This window comes from Cervus canadensis, chromosome 5 (genome assembly GCF_019320065.1).
Source record: "Cervus canadensis isolate Bull #8, Minnesota chromosome 5, ASM1932006v1, whole genome shotgun sequence".
NCBI lineage: Eukaryota > Metazoa > Chordata > Mammalia > Artiodactyla > Cervidae > Cervus > Cervus canadensis.
This window is the reverse complement of record NC_057390.1, coordinates 95,563,352-95,576,097: the sequence shown is the minus strand read 5'-3', so window position 1 is coordinate 95,576,097 and position 12,746 is coordinate 95,563,352. Positions and strand designations below refer to the sequence as shown.

At 47.0% G+C, this 12,746-nt stretch overlaps 1 protein-coding gene across 2 annotated transcripts in view; it reads right to left on the bottom strand.

Annotated features, from left to right (window-relative positions):
• HMCN2 (hemicentin 2) overlaps nucleotides 1-12,746 on the bottom strand; it is a 185,613-nt gene that overhangs the window by 160,230 nt on the left and 12,637 nt on the right. For both annotated transcript variants that reach the window (XM_043469851.1, XM_043469852.1), the window contains exon 2: nucleotides 1,545-1,615. In XM_043469851.1, the coding sequence (XP_043325786.1) occupies nucleotides 1,545-1,615 (71 nt within the window). The remainder of the gene's footprint in view (nucleotides 1-1,544; nucleotides 1,616-12,746) is intronic.

The following is a 12,746-nucleotide window of genomic DNA, read 5'->3' as shown; positions in this document are numbered from 1 at the left end:
GGGCAGGTCAGCAGCTGCCGCCCACCTCCTCCAGGTGGGACCCACCCTGGGGGGGGGCGGCGTCCCCTTCAGTGGCTTCTGTCCCGCCTGTCCAGGGGTCCCTAACCCTTCCCTGAGACACACCTGCGTCATCTATCATTCATTCACTCATTTCTTCATTCACTCACTCATGCCCGAGGAACATGGTCCCTCCTTCCCATGGAGTCTGGCAGGGAGGCAGACTTTACATTAATAAACATGACACAGTTATTTAATCACCATGGTGATGAGTGCTACAAGTGGAGGAAGAAGGATGGAGCCACGGAAGCATCTAACAGGTACACCAAAGAAGGCATGAGTGAAACATGGGCAGAGGGAAACATTCAAAGCCACCTTGTCAAGCCTTCTCTCTAACCTGCCCTGGTGCATGCTTGCATGCTCAGTCACTCAGTCATGTCCAGCTCTTTGCAACTCCATGGACTGTAGCCCACCAGGCTCCTCTGTCCATGGGATTTCCCAGGCAAGAATACTGGAGGGGATTGCAATTTCCTTCTCCAAGGGATCTTCCTGACCCAGGGATCGGACCCAGGGATTGAAGTCAAGTCTCTTACATTGACAGGTGGGTTCTTTATCACTGAGCTGGGAAGTGATATCACTGGGAAAACCAAACCCACCTTGGAGTCAATCCCAAATAAACACACAGCCGTCCCTCCCCACTCCCAAGCCGGGAGCTTTCTGCCTCCCCAGGTTTGCACATCCAGCACCAGAATCAGAATGTGCACAAGGTAACCTCAGTAAATGCTTCTCTCCTTGGTTCACTCATTCGTTCTGTGTGCCGGGCCCTGTTCTGGGCCCTGGGGGACTTGGCAATGAGCTGGACACATCAGAGAATGCCCTGCATTCAGGAAGCTGGCAGGAGGAAAACAGAGGCTGGACCAGGGTGTTCAGTGTGGCCAAAAAGCCCTGGTAGCCATGGGATGTCTGACCCAGTCTCGGGCTGGGTTTGGGGGTCTGAATTGATCTCTCTTGCACCTTCCCTTGGGCTTCCCAGGCAGTGCTAGTGGTAAAGAACTCACCTGCCAATGCAGGAGACATAAGAGACACAGGTTCCATCCCTGGGTCTAGAAGATGCCCTGGAGGAGGGCATGGCAACCCACTCCACTATTCTTGCCTGGAGAATCCAATGGACAGAGGAGCCTGGTGGGCTACAGTCCATGGGGTCACAAAGAGTAGGACACACCTGAGCGACTTAGCAGGCATACATCTTCCCTTAGCTGTCATATACCCCCTCCTTCCACCCCTGCATCCATGCGGTCAATAATAAGACCTACTAGGTGCCAGGCCCAGGGACTCCTGTAGGTATTTGGTCACTGAATAAAGGAAGGAACCCCAAGCAGTATGGAATCTCCAGGACCTCCAAGCTGAGGGGGAGCCCCAGGCAGTGTTGGGTGGCAGGTCACTGTAGGAAGCACCATCTTGGCCCCTAGGTGTGGCAATAACCTGGGCCTCTGGCATGGTCTGGGATGAAGGGCACAGGGGACCAGCAGCCAGGCGGGGCAGCCCACCTGCACATAGAGTTCTCTCAGCTCCCTCTGAAACACCGCTGGGTCCGACGTGAGGGTCACCGGGCCAATATCTGTAGGGAAGAGAGGACCAGATGGGCTTGACCCCCAGACGCAAAACCTCTGCGGGCTGGGCAGCAACTGAGAGGAGCCGAGGCCTGGGCCTCAGAGACCCCCACAAAGTGGGGAGGGGTGAGGGAGCAGCTGCCAGGATCAGATCTGGAAGAAAATATTTGCAAATGAAGCAACTGACAAGGGCTTCATCTCTGAAACATACAAATAGTTCATGCAGCTTAACATCAAAAAAGCAAACAACCCAATCAAAAAGTAGGCAGAAGACCTAAACAGATGTTTCTCCAAAGAAGATGTCAGGATGGCTAAGAGGCTCAACAGGAAAAGATGCTCAACGTCACTAATTATTAGAGAAATGCAAATCAAAATGACAATGAGGTATCACCTTACATTGGTTAGATTGGCCATCAACAAAAAATCTACAGACAACAAATGCTGGAGGGGGTCTAGAGAAAAGGGAACCCTCCTACACTGTTGGTAGGAGTGTAAAGTGATACAGCCACTATGAAGAACAGTCTGGAGGTTCCTAAAAAACTAAAAGTAGAACTAACATATGACCCAGCAATCCCACTCCTGGGCAAACCCCTGGGAAAAACTATAATTCCAAAAGATACATGCATCCCAATGTTTATTGCAACACTATTTACAGTAGCCAGGACATGGAAACAAACTAAACATCCATCAACAGAGGAATGGATAAAGAAGATATGGTACATATATATAATGGAATATTAGCCATAAAAAGAAATGAAATTGTGCCATTTGCAGAGACAGATTCCCTGGTGGATCAGCAGTAAAGAATCCTCCTGCAATGCTGGAGACATGGGGAGACTTGGGTTCCGTCCCTGGGTTGGGAAAATCCCTGGAAGAAGGAAATGGCAACGCACTCCAGTATTCTTGCCAGGAGAATCACATGGACAGAGGAGCCTGGTGGGCTACGGCACATAGGGTCACAAAGAGTCGGACACAATTGAAGTGACTTAGCATTCACACAGGCAGAAACTAACATGACATTTTAAAACAACTATACTCTGATTAAAATTTTTTTTAAAAAAAAGAATTGTACTCAAATATTCATAGCAGCTGTATTCACAATAGCCCAGCACTGGAGGCAAGCCAGCTGTCCATCAACTGGTGAATGAATAAACAAACTGCGGTACATTCATGTAATCAAATACCACTCAGCCAGAAAACAGAACAAGCTACCAGTACAGGCAACCAGATGGATGAACGTCACAGATACAGTCCTGCACGAAAGAAGACAGTCACAGAAGAGTGTCTACTATATGGTTCCACTTACAGAAAGCTCTGGAACTGGCAGAATTAATCAAAGCTGAAATAAGTCAGATCAGGGGTTGTCTAGGGGAGAGGGAGATCAAAAGAACTGCCTGGGAAGGCAGGAGTGGTCCATGTTGTGATGGGAATGTGGGTTCCCTGGGTGTATCCAGTTGTCAAAAGTGTAAAGCAAAGATTTTCAGTATTTCAATGTTTGTAAATTTTATCTCATTAAAAAAAGAACCATAAAAAAACGATCATTGTTGAGTGGTGTAGTGGAGTAGGGAAGGAGGTATAGAAGAAACAAGAATGACAGGTTTTGCAGGGTATTTGGTGATGCTGGGGGATGGGGATATATCCATGTGTGCATGCTCCCTTGTGTCAGACTCTTCGTGAAGCCATGGACTGTAGCCCGCCAGGCTCTTCTGTCCATGGAATTTTCCAGGCAAGAATACTAGAGTGGGTTGCCATTTCCTTCTCCAGGGGATCTTCCCGACCCAGGGATCGAGCCCATGTCTCCTGTGTCTCCTGCACTGAAGGCGGGTTCTTTACCGCTGAGCCACGTGAGATACAGGGATTCATTACACTATTCTGCTTACTTTGTATAAACTTGACATTTTCCCTAATAAAAAAGTCTTTTATTAAAGAGAAGTCACTGAAAGCCACAGCTAACATAAGACAAGACAACCAGTGCACAGAGAACTGAGACAGAATTCCAACTCACCATGTGGACATGTGCACAATGAGGGTTTTGCAAGGTGATGTGGACATCCGACTTCTTTAGGAAACAGTTCATCTGAGTTCTTGGTGAATTCTAGTCACGGGCTATTCTTAGTTTAAGAATTATAAATTCCAATCACTCTCTAAAAAATATTACTGTACTTGGGAACTCGTCAACCAACCTTAGTTCTTAGAAAATGAAGCACGTGGAATCATCCGGCATTCATCCACAATTATCAAGGAAGAGTCTGGACACCAGCTTTTCTTCTGCAACCACAAGTCTGGGCTCTGTATCTGGGAGTCTGTTTCTGTTTCATAGATATATGTTCATTTGTGTTGTATTTGAGATTCCACATATAAGTGATTTCACATGGTATTTGTCTGACTTCATTTCATATGATAATCTCTTAGGTCCATCCATGTTGCTACAAATGACATGACTTCATTTTTTTTATGGCTGAGTAAATATATATATATTTTATTTGGCTGACTATATATATTTGGCTGTATATATATATTTATACCACACTTCTACCCAGCGGCCCCTGCCTCTCTGCTATATATTTACTCACCATGTCCAACGCCTCCTTCTGTACCTGCTCTGGCCTTTACCAAGTCATCTCCACCACCTCCCTCCTTCTGAACACTGCAGTGACTAACTCAGCCAAAACCTTTGGCCTTTGACCTCAGACAGGCTTCCCTGCTAGTTCAGTTGGTAAAGAATCCCCTGCAATGCAGGAGACCCCGGTTCAATTCCTGGGTTGGGAAGATCCCCTGGAGAAGGTATAAGCTACCCACTCCAGTATTCTTAGGCTTCCCTTGTTGCTCAGCTGGTAAAGAATTTGCCTGCAGTTTGGGAGACCTGGGTTCGATCCCTGGGTTGGGAAGGTTTCCCTGGAGAAGGGAAAGACTGCCCACTACAGTGTTCTGGGCCTGGAGAATTCCATGGACTGTACAGCCCATGGGGTCGCAAAGAGTCAGACATGACTGAGTGACTCACTTGACCTCAGACAGATCTGATTGGAATTTTGCCTCCACCCTTCTCCTGCCATAGGGCTTCTCAGAGCTTACTACACGGCTCCAAACCTCAGTTTCCCCATCTGTAAAACGAGGCGTTATCTCCTCACTGAGAATGATCATTGTGAGAATCCAGTGAAGCCAGGCAGGGAAGCACCATGCTTGGCTCGGAACCAAAAGCTCAGCAGCTGTGAGTTGGCCCTGATGAGCTGAACACGCGATTCTTTGATCTTCCTCTTCTTTTCCTTTTTTTAAATTTTATTGATGCATAGCTGATTTACAACATTGTGTTAATTTCTGCTGAGCAGCAAAGGGATTCAGTTATACATATGTGCTCTTTTTCATGTTCTTTTCCATTATGGTTTACCACGTACTTCGTGCACTTAGTCACTCAGTCGTGTCTGACTCTTTGCAACCCCATCGACTACAGCCTGCCAGGCTCCTCTGTCCATGGGGATTCTCCAGGCAAGCACACTGGAGTGGTTGCCATGCCCTCTTCCAGGGGATCTTCCCAACCCAGGGTTTATCATAGGATATTAAATATAGCCATCTATGCTATACAGTAGGGCCTTGTTGCTTATCCAGGGATTTCCCTAGTGGCTCAGACGGTAACGAATCTGCCTGCAATGCAGGAGATCCAGCTACAATCCCTGGGTTGGGAAGATCTCCTGGAGAAGGAAATGGCCATCCACTCCAGTATTCTTGCCTGGAGAATCCCATGGACAGAGGAGTTTAGCGGGCTACAGTCCATGGGGTCATAAAGAGCTGGACACAACTGAGCAACTAACACTTTAACTTTCATACATTCATTTAAAAAGACATGACATTAACGATACTGATATTTCCTAAGCACTTATTGTGTATCAGCCCATGTGCTGAGATGTTGCCTGTATGTTATTAGCTCACTGAATCCTCCCTCACACCTGGCAAAGCCAACTCTTACCCACATCTTACAGAGGAGAAATGAAAGCCCAGAGAAGCTAAGTAACTTGCCAAAGACACACAACCAGTAAGCATCAGAGCTAGAATATTAGTTTTTCGTTGTTGTTCAATCACTAATTCACGCCCGACTCTTTGCGATGCCATGGACTGCAGCACACCAGGCTTCCCTGTCCTTCATTATCTCTTGGAGTTTGCTCAAATTCATGTTCATTGAGTCAGTGAGGCTGTCTAACCATCTCATCCTCTGTCGCCCCCTTATCCTTTAGCCTTCAATCTTTTCCAGCATCAAGGTCTTTTCCAACGAGTTGACTCTTCCCATGAGGTAGCCAAAGTATTGGAGCTTCAGCTTCAGCATCAGTCCTTCCAGTGAATATTCAGAGTTGATTTCCTTCAGGATTGACTATTAGCTTAGGTCTGTACAACTCCGGAATCTGAGCTCTTTCTTGACAGCTGCTTCCTATGGAACTGTACATAGAAATTCCTGACATGCAGAAAAAGCAGGGAATTCTACCAACCAGAAATCATTACTCTTATTTTTACACATAACTTTCAAAATGTTCATGCATATTTGTAAATCTTATACAAATGAGTACTACTTGTAGCAGAAGTTCTGTTTATGTATAAATAACATACTCTTTTTAACTTGATTCCTTTCAGTGAACAACATATTGTAAGCATCTCTCCAGAAGGTCAAATACTCTGTTCAAAATCATTTTTAATGGCTACAAACTATTTCCCTTGGATAAGACTTGCCCATGTTGTTATGTTTCCAATTTTCATAATGAACAACATTATTAAGAACATCTTTATCTTCATCACATTTAAGCACTAGTTCCATCGTTTCCTTGGGATACACTCCCATAAGCAGACTTGCTGGGCCAAAGGGAAGGGCATTTGTAAAGACTCTGGATGCAAATTCAGTAACCCCATCACTGTCCTCCTCATCCCCAGACATTCCTGCTTCTGATCCATCTACTGTCAACGCCAGAGGAGCTGCCTTCATGGCAGTGTTGCTCATATCGCCCTTGTTCAGGAATCATTGGCAACTTGCCTGGGAACCAAGAGAAGCCTCTGCAGTGCCCAGTTCTTTTTTCAAAACGTGATAGTCTTATTTTATTTGGCTGTACCAGGTCTGGGTTGCAGGACAGGATTTCAGTTGCTACATGGCTATAGTTCCCTGACCAGGGATCAAACCTGGGCCCCTGCATTGGGAGGGCCGAGTCTTAACCATCGGACTGCCAGGGAAGTCCTAGTGCCCAGTTCTGAATCTGGGAGGCCCTGCCCCCTCCATCAGAATCTATCAGAGGGACTCTCTCAGGCTACCTGATAGATCCCAAGGCTGGACCCGTGCTAGGCTGGTCACATTCCCTCCCAATCACAGCAAGGTGAGAAAGATGGCTATCACAAATGTGCTCCTGTTGGAAGGACTGCCCTTTCTTCTGCAGTCCATCTGTTTCCTTCTTGGGGAGCTAAGGGTCGTTCTTTCTTCCAAGGAAGGATCAGTTCAGTTCAGCTGCTCAGGCGTGTCTGATTCTTTGCAGCCCCGTGGACTGTAGCACACCAGGCTTCCCTGTCCATCACCAACTCCCAGAGCTTGCTCAAACTCATGTCCACAGAGTCAGTGATTCCATTCAACCATCTCATCCTCTGTCATCCCCTTCTCCTCCTGCATTCAATCTTTCCCAGCATCAGGGTCTTTTCCAGTGGGTCAGTTCTTCACATCAGGTGGCCAAAGTATTGAAGTTTCTTGGAAGGATAATAGTAGTCAAAGGGAGTTGATCCTCTCCATGGTTCTACTTGTCAAGTTAAAATGTAGGTCATCAGCTTCCTCTGGGATTTCCCCTCATTTTTCTTTTTTTTTCTTTTTTAAACAACTTTACTGGATGGAGAAAACCAAAATGGGCAGCCCTGTAGTGGAAGATGGGGAGAATGCCAGACCTACAGTCTAAAGTCTGACTTTCCATCATCAAAGCTGTTCTGAGATATTCTGTACTGAGAGGAAAAAAGATTCCTTGGGGAACTGCCCAATCCCAACTCCCTCACACCCTTCAGCAACGTTCCCCAACAGGAACCACCTCATGTAACCTCTGGGTGTCTCAGCCAGGGATCGTATGGCAAACAAAAGACACAGGAAATTTCAGGAGCCCTGGAGGACCCCCTGGGCTGGTGATCCCTGGAAAGGACTTTACGGACTCTGTGTTAGTTTTTTGTTATTGCTGTAACAAATGACTACAAACTCAGTGTCGTGAAACACCACGTGTTCATTTCTGGAGGTCAGGAGTCCTAACACCTAGGTGCTGGCAGGGCTGTGTTCCTTCCTGAGCCTCTAGGGGAAGATCTGTTTCCTTGCCTTCTCCAGCTTTTGGAAGCTTCCTGCATTCCCTGGCTCATGGTCTTTGCCCTCCATCTTCAAAGCCAGTAATGTCACGTCTTAAAATAGCTTCCTCTCCTTCTGCTCTGTCATCACATCTCCTTCACTTATTCCGATTCTCCTGCCTCCTTCTTAGAAGGACCCTTGTGATTACAACGGGCCCAGCCACGCAACCCAGGGTCATCTCTCCATCTCAGGATTCCTAACTTAGCCACCTCCACAAGGTCCCTTTTGCCATGACAAATAATAGATTTACAAGTTCTGTGGGTATCTGGGGGGCATTATCTGGCCTATCTCAACCACCACCATCCTGTCTCCTTCAAGAATGGGCTTGGACCCCTATGTTCATAGCAGGATTATTTGCAACAGCCAAGATACAAGAACAACCTAAATGTCCACTGACAGAGGAATGGATTTAAAAAATGTGGTATATATATACAGTGGAATACTACTCAGCCATAAAGAAGAATGAAATCATGCCGTCTGCAGCTACATGGACGGACACAGAGATTATCAGACTGAGTGAAGTAAGTCAGAAAGAGAAACAAATATCACGTATCACTTATATGTAGAATCTACAACATGACACAAATGAACTCATCTATGAGACGGAAACAAGACTCACAGATATAGAGAATGGACTTGTGGGAGGGGGAGGGGCTGCAGGGCAGAGGGATGAATTGGAAGTTTGGGATTAGCAAATGCAAACCATTATACATAGGATGGATAAGCAACAGGTCCTACTGTATGGCACAGGGAACTATATTCAACATCCTGTGATAAACCATAATGGAAAAGAATATACAATATGTATAACTGAATCAATTTGCTGTGTAGCAGAACATCATAAAGCAACCATACGTCAATGAAATAGATTTTAACAAAAGGAATGGGCTTGGGGAAAAATGATTTGACTACCAACCTACGTGCCAAACATAACAACGTTGAGGATGAAGAGATCCGAAGACCCCAGCTTTAAAAAGACGGTGAAACTGAGGCCAGAGAGGGGAAAGGAGTCCTTCCAGGTCAGGTGGGAAGATCTGGCACAAGAACTGATTGACTACATCATGCCAACAGTGATCCCTTCTCTTGTTCATCATCATAGACCTCGTGCCAACCTCAGTGTCTGGCACATGATAAGTGCTTAAGAAATACTGTCCAAATGAGTAAATGAATAATCTTTATTTACTTATAACAAATCCTGTTAGAGTATACTGTTTAAGTAGCCTCAAGTCAGGACCGAAGTTTCATTTATCTTTCTATCCTATGCCCAGCACAACGCCAGGCATATCGTCAACACTCAGCAATTACTTGCTGGATGTGAAGCCTGTCTGATCCCCAGGCCCTCCATCACAGAATCCACTCGCTGCCCACCACTCAGAGAAACAGATCCAAAACGAGGCAGGAAACCAAAGGTGGTTATTCAGGGCATGCAGGGGAGTTGGCCATATTAAGGGAGAGCTGGCCAGATGGACAAAAGTGTGTATCATTCCCCTTGAGGTAGGGGACAGGGCATTTTAAAAGCTTGGCCCCAAGTTCTGAACAAAGAAGACTCTCAGGGGAGAGCACACTTGCATACATAGACACACTGATGCACAGAACTAGTCTGATTTCTTCCTTGTACTGAACAGATAATCCCCCAAACACCTCTGGGTGCTGACTGTTACTGACCAGTCCCATCCATTCCAGGAATGGACCAGGTATCAAGATGCCCAGACAGGGATGGGGGCACAAAGGTCTTCTTTCCACCTGTCCTCCTTGCTGTCTGATTGTCCTCCCGCCCACCCATCCATCTACAGCTTCAGGCAGTGAGACAGAGATGGATGCCTCCTTGTCTTTCCCTGATGTTGGCCCACGGCTTTATTTTTCATTCCTGACACTTGCCGCAACATCATCACTCACCATCCCTAAGCTTCCAGGACAGGGTGCTTTCGGCAGGGTGGACATTTCAAGACCTGCCTTTCAGCAGGACAGAGTGAGGTACCAGGACAGGGCAGGACACCTGGCATGTCTCCATGTGAGTTTGCCCTCTGAGAGGGCTTGCTTAAGCCCCTGTCCATCTCCTTCCCTCACAGGGTCCAGGCAGGGGTGGCTCTGGATAAAAGCCCTTCCTAGCATGACTTGATGTGGGTGATGGTGGTGGTGCTGCTGGTGCTGCTGTTGGTGATGATGGTGATGATGTTGATGATGACGGTGGTGATGATGGTGATGATGTTGATGATGACGGTGGTGATGATGTTGATGATGATGGTGATGATGTTGATGATGACGGTGGTGATGATGTTGATGATGTTGATGATGATGGTGATGATGTTGATGATGACGGTGGTGATGACATTGATGATGACGGTGGTGATGACGTTGATGATGACAGTGGTGGTGACGTTGATAACGCCGATGCCAATGACACTGATGATGATGGTGGTGGTGAAGGTAGAAGTGCGTGATGACCCTAGCAGCAGTTTCAATGCATTGAGCACTTAGTATTTCACAGAGTTTAGCTCAGTCCTATTAACAGTCCCCTGTTAGAATTGAGGATGCCAAGACCTTGGTGAAGGTCATACAACTCGTAAGTGGTAGTTAATATCTGTACTAGTTTCCTGAAAGTGAAAGTGTTAGCTGCTCAGTCGTGTCCGACTCTTTGCAACCCTGTGGACTGTAGCCCACCAGGTTCCTCCATCCATGGAATTCTCCAGGGAAGAATACTGGAGTGGGTTGCCATTCCGTTCTCCAGGGGATCTTCCCAATCCAGGGATCAAACCCAGGTCTCCTGCATTGCAGGCATATTCTTTACCATCTGAGACCCCAGGGAAGCCCCACTAGTTTCCTGGTATCACTATTAATATAATAAAATATCACAAACTTGGTGACTTTAAACAACAGAAGTGTATTCTCCCACATTCCTGGAGACTAGAAGGCCAACAACAAGGTGTCAGCAGCCCATGCTTTCTCTGAAGGCTCTCGAGGAGCATCTGCCCCATGCCGTCTTCCTCTTCACCTCCCTGGTACCAGCAATCCTTGGTGCTCCCTGACTTGTGGACACAGCATCACTCCAATTCTGCCTCCATCGCTGCAGGGCCGCCTCCCTGTGCCTCTTCTCTCCTTATAAGGACACCAGTCACACTGGATTAAGGGCTCACTCTACTTCTGCATGACTTCGTCTTGACTAATTACATCCTCAATCACCCTGTTTCCAAAAAAGGTCACATTTTGAGATTCTAGGAAGGACAAGAATTCTGTGAGGACCATGTTCCAGCTAGAATGATGTCCCAATCCACATAATTGGCTCCAAAGCCACCTAACTGGCTATACTGTCTCCCAGAATGATGGTGATGATGATGATAAGGACAGTTACCATTGTTTTGATATTTATTAAGCACCTGATTCTGTTCTAGGCACTTAATATACATTTGTTCAGGGAAAAAAAATTAGCAGTCTATAGCCTCCTATTTATTATCTCTGTTTTATAGATGAGAACTTGAGGGCTAGGAAGGGAAAGCAAACTTCCCAAGATCTTACAACGAGGAAGTTGCAGAGATGGGATTCAAACCTGGGTCCGTCCAACCCCAGATCCAAGCTCTCAACCACGCATGAAGCTGCAGACCCTTGACACTTGTTCCCCAGCCCCAAATTCCTGTTCCTGGAGGGGAGGGAGGTTCGTGACTGAAGGTGGGCACTTGCCAAACAGTTGGGCAGATGTGGCGTGCAGTCTCTCCGAGCAGGGCTTGCTGGCCACAGGGATGATTAAACCCATGACCTTGGCTCTCCTTGTGCTGTGCTGGAACATGCAAGCCCCAGAAGCCTGGCCCAAAACTATCTCTCCATAAGGAAGTTTTTTCCACTCGACAAGAGGAGGGTGTGGAGCCTCTGGGATATGAGGATCACGCACAAGAAGAATCACCCAGCCCTTCACATGGGTGATGGATGGTTCAGCCCCTCACCCACTCTGCGCATCCCAGTGGTCAAGGCCACAGTCAGGCACCAGATGTCCAATCTCAGAAAGACCTCACATCCAGGACTCTTCCCTGAGTCTAGAATAATGTCTAGAATTTCATCTAGAATAATGTCCCAAGCCACATAATTGGCTCCAAAGCCACATAATTGACTATATTGAATCCCAGAATGATGGTGATGATGATGACAAGGACAGCTACCATTGTTTTGATATTTGTTAAGCACCTGATTCTGTTCTAGGCACTTAATATACATTTGCTCAGAAAAAAAAATCATATTCCAACCTATAGCTTCCTATTTATTATCTCTGTTTTATAGGTGAGAACTCGGGGGCTTAGGAAGCTAAAGCAAACTGTCCGAGGTCTTACAATGAGGAAGCTGCAGAGATGCTTCCCACCTGCTTGAAAGCAGCGCTTAGATCCTGGGGTCACTCCGGATGTGCACATGGCCCCTCCTCCAACTGCAGGGGCCCCACGAAGGGTCCCACCATTTGCCACCACAATGGGCAAATTGTGTCCCTTCTCCGGGTCTCAGTCCTCCCATGTCTAAAAGGCAGGGGCTGGAGAAAAGGAAGTCTGGCCTGCTAGGATTACAACAGTTCCTGAGCCCAGGGTGGCTGAATGGACTCCCTTGAAGACACGACTGAAGGCAGAGGAGGCGGGGCAGGAGGCAACTGTGGTTCTGTCCAAAGAGCTCAAACAGCCCCAGAGCCTCAGAACCTTCTCGGCTTCCTCCTTGGCAACCAGCAGTCTAGAATCCGTGTCTCCTGAGAGTCTCCTGGGGCCCTGATCACACGATGGATTCAGGCTCTGCCTTGAGCATCCACATCTGCCAGTCCCCCCATCTTCAGGGAG